General features: G+C 36.1%; 2 protein-coding genes across 4 annotated transcripts in view; one reads left to right on the top strand and one right to left on the bottom strand.

Annotated features, from left to right (window-relative positions):
- The window catches only part of LOC122790332 (myosin-7), a 96664-nt gene extending 86820 nt beyond the window's left edge, over positions 1–9844 (top strand). Inside the window, exons 38-40 of the mRNA XM_044057852.1 lie at positions 3809–3904; positions 6307–6447; positions 9720–9844. Of these exons, the coding sequence (XP_043913787.1) occupies positions 3809–3904; positions 6307–6447; positions 9720–9740 (258 nt within the window). The 3' untranslated portion in view covers positions 9741–9844. The remainder of the gene's footprint in view (positions 1–3808; positions 3905–6306; positions 6448–9719) is intronic.
- The window catches only part of LOC122790335 (zinc finger protein 239-like), a 1358627-nt gene that overhangs the window by 206951 nt on the left and 1135885 nt on the right, over positions 1–15791 (bottom strand). The window lies entirely within an intron of this gene.

Genomic DNA, 15791 nt, shown 5'->3' with positions numbered 1-15791 from the left:
TATAAACAATTTGTTTTGTGAAGGGCGGATCCTGTCTATTTAATCTGATAAAATTCTTCAAAATAGTTACCAAGACTGTAGACAGTGATCATGCAGTGCATTTGGAAAATCTTGACCATTCCCCATGCTGGCATCATTCAAAAGCTAATTTCTAAAAGCAAACTGGCTGAAAGACAGAGCCCACGCAATGTGAGCTACAGGCACTTCATCAGAGAATATGAAAATGACCAGTGATGTCCCTTAGGACTCAGTGCTGGGAACTCTCATTTTTGGTATTTACTTCTCAGATATCCAAGCAGAGAGCCAAGATTTCTGGCTAACAAAATGTGCAGACAATTTAAAACGGGATGTTGTTAAGTCATGCCATGTCACCCAAATTCTCCAGAATGAACTTGACCTAGTAAACCCTTGGTGTACTAAAAATGGACTAAAACTAAATTTTAAAAAGTGTAGTATCATTACTTTTGGTAGGCAGTCCATCCTGTCATCATACTTTCTAGACAACACAGTTCTACAAAATGAAAATGTAGTTAGGAACCTAGGTACCTGGGTGGATAGCTCATTCTCTTTTATCTCTGTAGTGAAGTACTATTTCTCATTCAAGAACAGTTGCTATATATCTGTAGTGTTACAGATGGCCAACCTACATACAAGGTATACGAGAGAAAGAGCATTTTCTCTGCAAAATAAAGGTTAGCGGTAGATAAGCTGCATAATAGCATTGCCTACACCCAACAACTATATGTCCAAATATATGCACAACTGCTCTGCACACCTTTACCTGCCTGCCCCTTTATAATTACTTCATATGAATGATCAGGCACAGAAGGCAAAGCAATTCTATAATAAAGTGGAGGATTTCTGGCACAGGACAAATAAAGACAATGGAGAGTCTTATAGAAATTATACAAATGAGGAACAAGCAATATAGCTGACCAATGACACTTTCCTGGAGGTTACTAAGGCTATACCAAATATGTATTAAAGTTTTCAACAGTAGATGTAGTTCCACATTCTGTGAAAACTGTTCAGGCTATTACTTACCATTGCTTAATAATGCCCAGTACAACCTCAATAACATATTTTACAACTGCTATTCCTGGCTACTTTGTCTAGTATCCAGATTTAGATATAAATTCACCCTTCTTTGATTACTGGATAGGCAACTTTTTTTGTTGTATTGATACCTGACAATAAGCTACAGTGATGGGAAGTCACTTTCGTAGAAAAAAAGTGGGCTAGGGGTCTAGGGGTCATGGCTAATACAGAAAGTGTCTGTACATAATGAAAAATGGGGATGTTATGAATACAAAATTGAAGAGCCAGCGAGATTACTGAAACCAAATGGGAGAGGGTCAGAATGAGCACTCTCAACTATTTCTACAAGAAGCAGATGCACTTAGCCCGAAATTATTATTAGAAGCATGAAAATAGGTATTTTGTATAGGAATAAATGGGAAACAGGAAATGCATTTGAGACTTGGCAATAATCTATGTCTTTTTGGGCCCTCCTAACATTTTTTTCTATTCTTACTTATCTGATGAAATGCACTTTAATGGGCTATATGAATTAAAAGCTCTAAGAAGAAACAGGACATGCACATATATATTTCTCTCACATCAGAGGGGCAATGACAAAGCGAGAAAGTTTCACTATGTTAGGCAAAAATAGCACTGTACTCGCTTGGTCAAATTTCCTACAATTACATTTGTTGGTGTTGGTATCTGTATGTAACACGCATGTTCTCGGATTTTACTTTTTTGTGTGTAATGTGTGATCTTACTCTTCTGTGTACCTTGTATTTCTCAAACACGGTTACTTAAGATGGCTAGGCTAAGGTCCTTATACCTCCAGCTTCTGAAACAAAATTATAATTTTCTAGCACATTCCATGTCTCCCACAGGTATTTCACATCAGGGAGTCTACCATCATACTAACACTCATCTCTAAAAAGTAGGTGTGAGGAAAATAATGTCTGGTAGTAATGAGGCAGGTACGGGAGATACTGCAGATTATACCATGTAATACAGTACATGATAGCTAGAAACAAACGTGAAGATAAGTCCAAGATGGAATGGCAGGTAGTTTTTCCTCCTGGTAGAATAGTATGGTGTGTACTTATGTGTTTTTTTTTTCTGGGCAGGTCTGCTGGAAACTGTAGAGCATAAGTGATAGCAGACAGTGTAAATCAATATACTTTTATCTACTTATAATTATAACATTCAGAAAAGTACCAAGTAAACTCCCCACTTCATAATATGTACAGAATAATTTGTAATATGTACAGAAGATGTTCTGTTAAGGCCCAGTATTAGGTTTAAACTACAGCCTATTCCTGCCAGCAGTATCTCCCTTCATGACAAGTATGATAGCACTATGTAAGATAATACGAATGGTGTGCTGTCCACTAGTTGTCATAGAAAGAGTGTACAAAAGGACATGCATGCAGTTCCTGACCTGACGGTTGTAACGCTAGAACTCTACTGCATGATAGAGACTGATACTGACGCATTCACTGGTCATATAGAAGCAAGAGACAGAAATGTGCGCAGAGATAGTGACATTTGTAAATCAGAATGGGAAGATACTCAGAAGGGTTTGGGCAAGTATTGTGGAATGAGTAAACCTGGAGTCAGTGGACACTTGCATACGGAGCAAGTCTGAAGAACATGCAGCCTTAACATAAGCTATGAAGCAGGAGATGGGGATCATGCTATACATGTCATGCTTGATTAGGGGAAGAAAACGGGGAAGCAGAGAAGGTGCATATTGTCTCAAAATTTGTCAGGAAGTAATACAGCTTTTTCTGGTACTGCTATATAATGCTTGAACCGCCTGTACTAGCCTTATTGCATTTCTTAATATCATCATGTCATTTTTCTTTACTTCATTACACATTACTAAGGAAATAGCTATTCAGATTTTGTACCTCCAAATTTATGAGAGTTTTGTATGTTTCTGTAGTTTATTCCCACTTTTATGTTATAATGCTCCATTGCGAATATTGTCTGGGTAGTGCCAACTGTGTTCCAACAATGTTCCCTGAACTGGGTAGATTGGATGCTTTAGGAAAGAGAAGTAGTATTGAGGGGCAGTTTTTAGTTTTATGCAAAATGTATTCAGTATTAAATAAAGTACAGAAGAAATACATCCTGTGTTGTTTTGTAAAATGAAAATGGAAATGAAACTTCCAGCAGATCAGTAGAGCAATAAAGCAACTAGTGACTTATATTTCAGTTCTAAGAAAAGCAACATGACTAAACTTTTGAAAATGACAGTCAGTGAAGTGTCTGATAAGTTAAAATGGCCAATTACATTATACATTCTAAAAAAGATCAAAAATAGAAGGCAGCATTATACAGTACATGCTGAAGAAGTCAGACTGGCCAGTAGGGTAAAACAGAGGAATCTCAATCAGCTTTCATTGCAATAGTCAGATTTTTAATGACCCTACTTCATACTGCTTATACAAATGCATTGTTGTAAGACAGGAGGATAAAGCAATACTGAATTCAACTTGATAGAGAAGTTTGCTGTTTAAAAGATAATGTTATGTGTTACACAGTGGCTGACAATGAAAGCAACTTTCTGTGTGCTGAGATTAAAGTAATATGGAGTTGTTACATTTATATGCCTGAAGAAATAATTTGCAAGCTACTGGCTCATCTCTAAGATGTAAACATCTAGTAATCAAACTCGTTTCAGAAAGGAATGGCTGTCTGTTTGACAGACTTGAACCATCCTTATAGGAAGTTAGCACTTTTACTAAACTTCTTGTATTGTTTCTCTTTCCTTCTATATTCACAGACCGACGAAGACCGTAAGAATATGGTTCGCCTGCAAGACCTAGTCGATAAGCTACAACTGAAAGTGAAGGCTTACAAGAGGCAGGCAGAGGAAGCTGTAAGTATTTATTAGAAGGTTAATAAGAAAACACAGACTTATAGCAGGCATGCACTGGAATTAATAATGCAGGCTGTTTCAAGAGTAAGGAGGAGCATGCTTATATCAATCATAGTGACTCCATATTTGTAACTGTGAATATTAACTGATCATTTACCTACAACATAAAGAAAACATGGGTCTTCATTCATTGTCACATCTCTGTACTGTACTATATATAAAAGTTAGCCATTAGACTATATACTATTTTTCGACTAGGAACTGCTTGTGAACTCCATTTCAAACCCTATGTCATTTGCTGCTCAATAACCCTTTTCATTATGGTGAGGCAACGTTTTTGTTACTTTAGAGCTCATCAAAGGCCTTAAAACTGAGACAGACATGTTGCCACTCATTTTATAATAAAACATGGGCAATATTCCAATTTTACAGGTGTTGATATGAAAAGTATGCAAACCTTTAATGCATCAGTGACGTTTTAGATATTCTTCTGCAACCTGATTGCAGCACAGTAGAATTTATTCAGTATATTAAAGACCTATGAGGGGAGATCTGTGACTGGACATCCATGCCATTGTGGAACCAGTGCTCCTGGATCTCTTGTATCTCCAAAAATCAAACAGTTCCACAAATACCAGAACCAGATCTAAATTTTCTCCAGTAAATAAATAAAACGGGGTGGAGAGATACGCTCATTACGCAGTGCCTTCCCCATCTCTGGATTAGACTCCCACTACTAATGAAGCAGTGTGATACATTGTCTTCCTTCATATGGAGACTGTATAGCTGAAGGAGTATTCACAAATTCACCCATGATTTGCCTAGTCTAGCCCTTCTTGAAAAAGGAGGTGCAGTCTAAGGATGGGGCAAGGGATAAATGGCTACAAGAGTCAGTTCCTTTGTATTTTCTATGATTCCTGTAATATGATTGCAAATGTTATACACATATTCATATAAAGTTTTGAGTCAAAGCGTCTAGGGACTGCATTCTGTGTTCCTCAAATTAAGTGAGAAATAAATTATAGTAACAGCTTTTCTACTGAGCTGTGATTTGCTGAGGGTGTAAGTTTAGTGTTCAGTAGTCATACTATTTTGTTTCATCCAGAGTGGTACCTAAAGATGTTTTCCCTGGGTTAATATTGCATTTACAACATCACTGCTTGGTCTCTGCAGCTCATCCGTGTTTTATTACAGTCACAGAGCACCTCAAATGAAACAAGAATTGCTAGCAAGAAAAAATGATAGCAGATGTATTCAAATAATTTTTGGAGGATGGGCAAACTGTACAGCAGCAACCTAATTGGATAATGAATGTGAAAAAAAACTAATGACCTCCATTATTTTATGCTCCAGCAGCATAAGCTTAAGCAGCGCTTAAATATATTTAAAAAAAAAAAAAGAAAACTAAAAAACAAAAGTGTGTGTGTGTTTATGTTTGTATGTGTGAGTGTACGCGTGCACGAGTGAAAGCGAGATCGATCAAGCCATTATTTTACACTTGCTAAGCAGCGCTTAGTGTATATTTGTTTGTGTGTGTACGTTTCTGTTTCTGTGTTTCTTTCTGTCTGTGTATTTGAATGAGTGCTTACATGCATGAAAACAAGGTGTGTGTGTATGTGTGAGAGAGACGTAAGAGCGATCGAGCAACAGCAGCATTGAGGAGGTTTATGTACATCTCATCTCTTAAATCAGGTTAACTGGATAAAGCCTAAAGTAAAGGGGGAACAAAGGCTCAAAACCGGAATGTTTACAAAAAAAAAAAATCACAGAGTTCCTCCAATAACAGGACTTGTCTTAGCATGCATCTTTCTGAAGTGCAAGTATGTGTGTGTATGTGTGCGTGTGTGTGTGTGTGTGTGTGTGTGATAAAGACAGACAGAGAGGGAGAGACAGTGAGATGATGGATCAATGGCAGCAGCAGATAGGAGATTTGCGTACCTCTTGGTCTGTGGCGTCGGACCTTAGAACATCCCGGGACAGACGTTAATTACACATTAACACACAACCTGACAGGGATTATTGCTTGCATAAGGATATAACTTAGGAATAGACATAAGAAGGGCTGGTTTTGCGGAACAACAATATGCACACTGTACCCTGCCACATACAAATACACCTAAACTCAATGCACTGATTGCTATTTTATTAATTTTACTACCATCTCAGTCACCATAGAGTCAGTATGTTATATTATAAAATGCCTTAGAGTGTCAAATGAATTATGTGTGGTTCATGCTTAGAATATTTAGACAAACAGACTCCGCCCCATAATAAGTTTTAATGATTTTCCCCTTTACTCTCTTAGTTAATATTGATCGCTACAGCAGCATGTTAAAACTTTAGAACTAGCATTGCTTTCTTTGCACATTAACATTTTTCTCTTTTTCTTTTTGTCTTCTTAGGAGGAACAGGCCAATGTCAATCTCACTAAAGTCCGCAAAGTACAGCATGAGCTGGATGAGGCACAGGAACGTGCAGATATTGCAGAGTCCCAGGTCAACAAGCTCCGTGCCAAGACCCGTGATGCAGGCATTGGCATTAAGGTAAGACATGGACTTCCTAGCTTTATATTCTAGTTGCCTTTTGGGCTGCTCTTGATCATGCACTGTTTTTTAAAGCTAGTAATGGCAGTGACCTTGATAATAATGAAAAACCTACTGCACCTGATAAGGCTGCCAAATCTCCTCATGACTGGTTTGTCAAGACCACATTGTTTTTATTCTCTTCTTTCCCATGAAAATATTATGGAGTTAATGGTTCCCCACATACATCTCTATAAACAAAGATTATCATACTTTGCACTGAGACAGATTACATTTTTACTTTTATATTTTTTTCCTGGATTTTTAACCATATAACTACACTGCTCACTGGTGATCCCCGCACCTACTTGCCTCTTTATTTTACTTCTTTTCCCCCAATACTTTCTAAACACACTTTCATAGTTTTCGTATTAACCATTTTAGCTATCAGTAAATTTCATATCTCTATTTTCTGTTCATAAAAAATTATGTATTCTAATATCATCAACAAAAACACACATTTGTCAATTAAACTACCCATCTCCATCTTGGGGCAACACATATTTTTTTTTTTTGAATATATGAGAAAATGTACTTATGCCATGACATTCGACGTATATCATCTGTTGTTCACATTTTGTGAAGCAACAAGTTCTGGGCTGAAAAACATTCATGTGTTCCAGCTGACTTAGATACACATATGAGTAAATAAACTAAATAGAGTTATTTGGGAATGCTTGGAAACAAGACAGTGGGTTTTGAGAATGATGTTTCCATTTGTTCATTCCCACAGTCCATAGCCCAAAGTCCTTCACTCTTTCTTTATATTTCTTTCTTTGCAACCCAGATACATTTTTTATTGATTTTTTTTTTCACAGATACCTGAAACACAAGATATAGTCTCCAGAGGTATGCCCTGCTGGTGCTACACCGGAAAGCAGTGTTTGATTAGTAGCATTAGCTTCCATCTTTAACTAGCACTGATGAACACTGTATACTTTTGCATCCCATTAACCATCTCCGTAGCCATGTTTCAGACAGTGTTCAGCCATTCTGATATCCTGTTGTATGACATTACTGTAGTCCCTCCTCTATACCTTTTCTGCCTGTCCTTTACTTCAATGTCCTGTATGATTAGGGGTCATTTGCCACTGCCACATAATTTTTCACTTACTGACATTAAACTTCTGCTGCTATGCCATTCGTTATACACTGAATTATTTAAGTTCATGTACATTGTCTTGGGTCAATCTTGAATGCCCACTGTACTGCGAATCTTAACTTCCTTGCAATAAGTTGTAACCTGCCCTGTAGATATTCTGAAATGTTTTCTAAGAAAATAATTTCTTACTAAAACAGCATTAGGACCCAGTATACCAGTTTAGTCCTGCTTCCTAAAATAGTCATCTTCCAGTTTTATACTATTAATGCTACACCTGTCTTTTGAATGTTGTTCCTGATGTGACCCTCTGTGAAGTATGGAGTCAAAACCACATTGTTCTCTATGGACCAGTATATAATGGGTGGGAAGATGAAAGAACAGGAAACAATCAGCTGCAAATATAGGTATGCAACCAATACTATTTAAGAAAACTGGTAACAAGAGAAATTATTACTGTGAAAAAAAAATTTCATCACACACTATCAGTGAAAGAAAGCACACCCAGCATATTAGTTTTTGCTATGTAATCTCTGTAAAGTAAATATAAATTGTTCATATTATAAAATAAGAAAAAAGTATGGGAAACCTCAACAGTACATATAGGTGGTCATAATGAATGACATAAACCTAACATGGGCAGAATTAGTCTGAATATAAAAAAAATACAGATTATTGTTTATCTTTTTAATAATTTACTGGGAGGTCCACTGATCCACTGCATCTGCTGTGCAAAATTCTCTAGCCTCATCCTCTTCAGTTACCTTATAAGGGTCATTTTATTCACAGGCCTTTCTCTGGTGAAGTCATCAAGGTTACCATCACTCTGATGAGGAGGACATTTTCCTCATTAACAATCCCCTGTCATATGTGTGGTAGTACCACAGTAAGTGAGCATATCACAACATTCACTCCCTCTTAAAGCAGTTGTGTGTACTATGCACCTTAAATATTTAGGGAGCCATGTACCCACCCTGAAAGAAAAGAGCAGGCTACAGGCGGTTTTTGAGATCTGTCACATTTGGTCAAAAGTGAGACTGATGAAAAGGAAATGACAGACTATACTACTCTTCTGAAAAAAATACTACCTTTACAAAGCATAATAGCTACATTTTGATGATGTATGTAGTTTACCACAGCAACACTGCAGCAGTCATAACTCAAAATCCCCCAAAATAATGATTTTTAAGATAATGTCTGTCTTATCTTTTAGGTAAGAAATCTATATTAAAAAAAAACAGGTCTACCTCCATAGATTGTTTTGTCTTTGTTGCTATTATAGTACTAACTCGAATGTCTGCTCCATTATCCATCACGATTTCTTGCTTTTAATGGATGGATGCATATGGGGATAGAGTGTAGCTGTGGGGTTAATTGCAGGGCACATGGAGTTTAAATCTGGGACTTAATGTACTGAATTTAATGTTATGTTATGTCATGCTATGCTATGCTATTTTGTTATGTTATGTTGTTATGAAGTAAGTTTCAAGAGAACATTATAACAAGTCATTAGCTAAGTATCAGGCTAAGGCTAGAATAAGCATTTCAGTAAATGAGGCCTCCATGACTCTCAACCTAAAATAATGAGAGGACAAAGGCCCAAAATTAGCAACACATTTTAAATACTGTTCTTTTAAACTTAGAAAGTTGCTAGAATAACACGTTTTGTGTTAGGATGCATATTCTGATGGATATAAAGTCTGAAATTCAAATATGTGTCATTATTTCCTGACTTCAATCCTCAGTGAATTGACAGAAAACCACTAATTTTATGAGAAACAGACCAAAAATATAAGGCAAAATTAGACAGTCTGCAAAAATCTGAACAGTTTTCAGAAGAATGATTACTGCTCGATGAAAACCTTTTCACATTTGTGGGAAACTACTTTGCTTGATGGCATTTGAAATTTGCTTATTTGAAAATATAAAAAAATTCTACTTTTCTCTGAAGTTTAGCTTGGAAGGTGATACTGTTGCACTTCTAATAGTATTACAAAGAGTCTTCTACTAAATTTTACAAAACGATCTAATAAAATACTGCTTATATTTTACTGTAAAATTGGACAGTGTGTGTTATTAAGAAGGAATTTAATATTGATCCCTTACATTTTATTTTATTTTTTTTCTCTTGCAGAAAACCTTGGATGAGGAGTAGGTGATTTCTGGAACTTTTGAAGATCTGTTGTAATTAGTTTTCTGTAATTACACTCCTTGTGTTGTATCATTCTTTGTAGAATAAAAGTGCATATTTGACTGAAACTCTTTTGAGTCTAGCTTGTTTGTTTTAATGTGGCTACATACTCCTTAAAGAAGAGACCGAGTCATTTTTTTTCCAAATGAGGCAGGTTGAAATACAGGTCTTCCTCTCTGTGCCTCAGAATTTAATGCTTGTATTCTGTGTTAAGTCAAATCAAAAAACAAAAAGTACCCTTTATTGCTTGTGTGTATGTATGTGTGTGTGTGTGTGTGTGTGTGTGTGTGTGTGTCTGTGCGTGTGTATATATAGATCTACTGATAAACAGAAAAAGACCAAAGATAGACGTTCATAAAGTCGACCACAAAAGGTCAACTTTGCAAACCTTGACAAGCTACCATACAAGTGCTGAGCAACAAATCTCTGCACATGCAAAACACTGTAAAAAAAAAAAAAAACAGTAAAACATCATTTTTTGCATGGAGCTAGGCCCCCATGAACCCCCGCACTACCTGCTAATTAAATATACTTACGCCAAGCTCACACAATCTCTGGGAAAATGGAAATTTCCCTTACCAGAGAAATGTCACATATCGCTATCTTGCACACATGTTGACCATCTGTTAGTCGATTAAATTTTGTTGACTAAATAGATGTGGCCCAAAGGGGAACTCAATCAAAATCTGGTCTCTCTCTCTCTCTCTCTCTACACACACACACACACACACACACACAAATATATATATATATATATATATATATATATAAACACACAGACACACACACACATACATGCGTACCCTTGGGTACTTAGCCAGCACTTCAGTATTTTGAAGCTATGTACCTCTTTTTAAGATGCTATTTAACTAATTAAACAGAAAAAAAACACAATAAACCTTCATATCAAAACCAAGTAAAATTAAACTACATATTCTCTTGTCCTTAATCGAGAGAGCATTTGATATTTTGCACCCTTTTATTCCAGCAGTCTCACTTTATATTTTATATATATATATATATATATATATATATATATATATATATACATATGGATCTACCTGAGATGGTCGACAGGTCATATGATCGAAACTCATTTGGTTGACAAGCATGTTATGTGGGGGGCTTCACCCCCCACACCCCCCAATATGGGGGGCTGTGCCCCCCACACCCCCCTAACTATATATATCAACTCCAGGGTCGCACAATATTGGGGAGGGGGGCAAATCTGCCTGTCGACCAAATGAGTTTTGATCATATGGCCTGTCGACCATCTCAGGTAGACCCATATACATATATATATATATATATATATATATATATATATATATATATATATGGGTCCCGTTCAGTCAATCGAAAGTTTATAAGTTCAAACCACATATGACCGAGACCATATGTTCGTACTTATAAAAGTCCAATATAACTGAATGGAGATCTCTGTACAGAGTGGAAAGGGAAGATCTCCCATTTCCACAATGTAGTGCGATCTTGGAGTTGGTATATTTAAGTAAGGGGGTGTAGGGGGGCATAGCCCCCCTGCTATAGACGTTTACATTTGCATTTTTTTGTCTTTTGTGGATTGACTTTGGATTTTGAACTTTTACAAGGCCATATGTGGTTCGAATTTGTAAAAGTTCGATCTACCGAAGTAGACCCCATATATATATATATATATATATATATATATATATATATATATATATATATATATATATATATATATATATATGTATGAGCAGCCAGTCCTGCTCATGTACCACCTAGCTTACAAGTCATTGTGCTTAACTTGCACGTCTTCACTGTGCTCCAGATGATAATATCTGCATTTCCTGTACTGTCACACCATTACATTACTGGAAATGAAAACTATCTAGAGCTGAGGATGTAATAAAGCAATATGGTCTTTTTTAGGACTTACCAAATGTCCATGTGTGAAAATGCATGCATACCTGTTGAAGTAAAACTATTTCAGTTTGCCAGTGACTAGGGTTATTAGTCTAGGCTTACTAGTCTATGTATACAAACATGTTCATTCACTGAATGGGAGACAACACATTTACAATTTCAGTTACAAAGATTATATGAACTCTTCCATTTAGATGGTGCATGGAGATAAGTGGGTACTAACGGAATCTGATGTTTATGTTTTTATAACATTAGAAATTAAGCTTATTTGAATGATAGTCAAGTAAGAGTAGTGTGAGAAAAACAACATTATGATATCATGATGTCATTGTTTTCATAGGTTGCACTATCAAATGCAAATGCATACTCCATATGGAAGGAATATGCTTGCCTGCTGCTAATGACAGTTTGGGCACTGTTGGAAAATTGACTTTGTATTAGATGAATTATGGATGATAAAGTCTGGAAACATGAGAATACATGAAAGAGACTACGTAGTCTTCTTGCTTCTACTTGAAGCTTTTACTAGACCCATAAGGACCTGCTCAGCTTCCATAACCTACAACTTATTGGTGTTTATGTAAATCAAATAATGGAGAACATTGTATTATTAATACAAAAATAAATGCATACATAAAGAGGAAAAAGAAAAAAAACATTTGTCATTCCTGAATGTTACTGCTGATGTACTGGAGCAATGTATAATAGGAGTGAGGCAGAGGGAGAGAGGAAATGTGAATGAGAATTTTCAGATAGAAGACATCATGCAAGCCATGAGGCACAAATTAAGTCTAGGATAATAGAGAAAGTGTGTTTTATACATGTCTTCAATGCATATGTACTGGAAAAGCAGTATGTATTATGCATACTGTGAAAGCTTCATTTTCAATATCAATGACTGAATCCCAAGTATATGAAGCCCTAACTGGTTGATAACAAATGATTGATAAAACAGCTGTCATAAACAATATCATCAAAACAATCAACTGTTGTTTTTGCAAGGGAATAACTGCCCCTTGCACTCCTCGTGTGAAAGGTTTTACCACCAAACACCCTTATTTAAATTTACTAACTCGTCACACAACTTCTGACTAAAAAGAAGTATCCTACAATGGCCGAACTACTAGCTGTATGAACTGTACTAATTAATAGGAAATACATTCAGGGAAATGCTACTTTAGCAAGACAGTTAAAAAGACAACAAAAACTCAGAGGAGCCGAACACTTCCCTTGCCAAATTAAATAAAAAAAATCAGTACCAGGCAGTATGATGTTTTAGTCATCCTCTGATATTATGTTGTACTTGTAAAGATGTTTAAACAGGAAGCCACCAAGTTAATGCACTGTCAGAGACCATTAGGACAATGGTTTAGACAGCATGTTTATGCTGTAAGTCTCTGTAATGCTTGATTTATGCATTCTCCATAACTTTTGTTATAAGTCAAGTCTAACACATTTTCTAATAAAAACAAATCATAAGGACTTTTAGAAAGAGTTACAGTGGCAGTGGAGTGCATTACTAATAATGAAAGCTGTCATAACATATAATTGGTCTCCCTGCTGATTAATTTCATGTATCACGCCATTGCTGCCTTGCAAAGTTGTATAGGTTCTTACTAAACAACTAAGCAGTCTTAAATTATCAAACACTAATTTAGTTATTTTGAACCAAAATGTGGTACAAAACTGCATTTTGTATTTCTTTTAGAAATTAATTTCTAGGTTATGCTTATTCCTCAAAATATTAAAAAGAACTAGAAATTTCTAAATAAATAGCAGACAAACAAAATAAACTAATAGTTGGTATAAAACTGTGAGCTAAAAATATAAATAGATGTGTACAAATGAATCCTTCAGCAAGTATGACTCATGTTGCAACTATCACATTGACAACAAAGCCCTGAAAACTGGTACCATAGTTAGGTATCTAGGAACCTTCAACCTGCACTCCAGAAAACAAGGTTACAGACAGAAATTCACCACCAAGTAACCAGGACAGAGCCGGACACAAAAATTGGCCCTTTTGTTTGCTTTAATTCACTATGAACTTCATCAGAAAATACAAAACACATTATACAACCACCCAATTAATACAAATGTAAAATAATCACATGACAAATTTCTCCAATAATATGTAAAATAAATAAATAAATATATTCAGTAGTCAAAGAAATTTAAAGACATATGCATAAAATTATAAGGACAAATGTCCCTTAAAATCTTTGCATTTGTAAAAAAAAAACAATACTAATGGTGTCACTGAGACCAGGAAAATGATCAGCCTCCAATAGAATATGCCATTTACTTTCCTTACATTAAATACTTGGGGTCAATAGTTCAGAGAAATGGTGAGTGTGGAAGAGAGATGAAGAAGAGAGTACAGGCAGGATGGAGTGGGTGGAGAAGAGCGTCAGGAGTGACTTGTGACAGACGAGTACCTGTAAGAGTGAAAGGGAAGGTCTACAAGAGGATTTGTGAGACCAGCTATGTTATATGGGTTGGAGACAGTGGCACTGACAAAAAGGCAGGAGTCAGAGCTGGATGTGGCAGAGTTAAAGATGTTAAGATTTGCAATGGGTGTGACAAGGGTGGACAGGATTAGGAATAAGTATATTAGAGGGTCAGCCCAGGTTGGCAGGTTTGGAGACAAAGCCAGAGAGGCACGATTACGTTGGTTTGGACATGTGCTGAGGAGGGATGCTGAGTATATTGGGAAAAAGATGCTAAGGATGAAGCTACCAGGTAACAGGAAAAGAGGAAGACCTAAGATAAGGTTTATGGATGTGGTGAGAGAGGACATGCAGGTGGTTGGTGTGACAGAGCAAGATGCAGAGGACAGGAAGAAATGGAAACAGGTGATCCGCTGTGGCGACCCCTAATGGGAACAGCCAAAAGAAGATGATGATGATGATGATGATAACTTTCCTTACATTCTAGAATGGTTTTATAATCACCACTAAATAAATCAGGAGCGACAGTGTCCAAAACAAAAAAGGAACATTTTTTTTTACATTTTCACACACTGCAGCATGTCTGGCTAACACATTAGTAATATCTTTGTTCCTTACTGCAAGAACATGTTCATAGATCCTTCTACTTAGAGTCCTAATGGTCTTCCCTATACAAAAACTTGTGCAAGAGTTGCACAAAGCCACATAAACCACTAAGGTGGAATCACTGGTGTAACATCCCTTCGACCAAATGATTTTATAGACATGTTTTAACTCTATGGAACCAGAATTAGCCAGATATCTACATTGTCTGCAATGCCCACATGCATAAGTACCCAAAGAACTTGGATGTACTATGCTACTACCAGACTTGTCCTTCTCTAAAATTGTCTTAAAACTTATTACTTTCTTGAAGGTGAATAAAGGTTTGCTACCTAAAATTTTGACTAAATCAGAATTGCCCAATATAACCTTCCAACTGTCAACTAAAATGTGTCTAATGACACACATATCATTAGAAATGGGACTTGGAAAGGCTAGTCTATATCTATTGTTATTGTCATTGAGTTGTCCATTTGAACTAAACCCACCTTGTGCAAATAAAATTGGTTTAGCCATACTATCACATAACTTAATTATTTCATCTACTATCATCTTTAACCAGAAGAATCATATCCCCTCTGGACAAAAAAGTATAAGGTTGTTAACTCCACCAAGAACGTGTTTTGGTGACTGGCTAAATGACTTAGTTATATTAGCTGACCTTTTATTACACCCTTCTTCATATACTGAGGGTGTAAACTATCTTTGTGTAAGTACTGGTCGAAAAAAGTAGACTTCCTAAAAATTTTACTTGAAAAAACAAATTAAGTTGGTCAAATTCCAAATGTACATCAAGGAAGTCAATACCTTCTCCAAACCTACTGAGGGTAAATTTAAGAAAGTTAGTGGTTTTGTTCAAATCTGCAACAAACACTAAAAATGTATCAAAATTGCCCCTCCATAAGAAAAACAAATCATCTAAGTAGCGTTTATACATCAAAATGTTGCAGGCTAAAGGATGTTCAACTAAATATTTTATTTCCCACATTGCCATAACTAAGTTGGCAAAGGATGGTGCAACTCTAGAGCCCAAAGTTGCACCAGAAAATTTTAA

This window comes from Protopterus annectens, chromosome 16.part0, assembly GCF_019279795.1.
Source record: "Protopterus annectens isolate FY-2018-M chromosome 16.part0, PAN1.0, whole genome shotgun sequence".
Classification (NCBI taxonomy): domain Eukaryota; kingdom Metazoa; phylum Chordata; order Ceratodontiformes; family Protopteridae; genus Protopterus; species Protopterus annectens.
The sequence above is the reverse complement of the archived record's forward strand: the minus strand, read 5'-3'. Positions and strand labels throughout refer to the sequence as shown.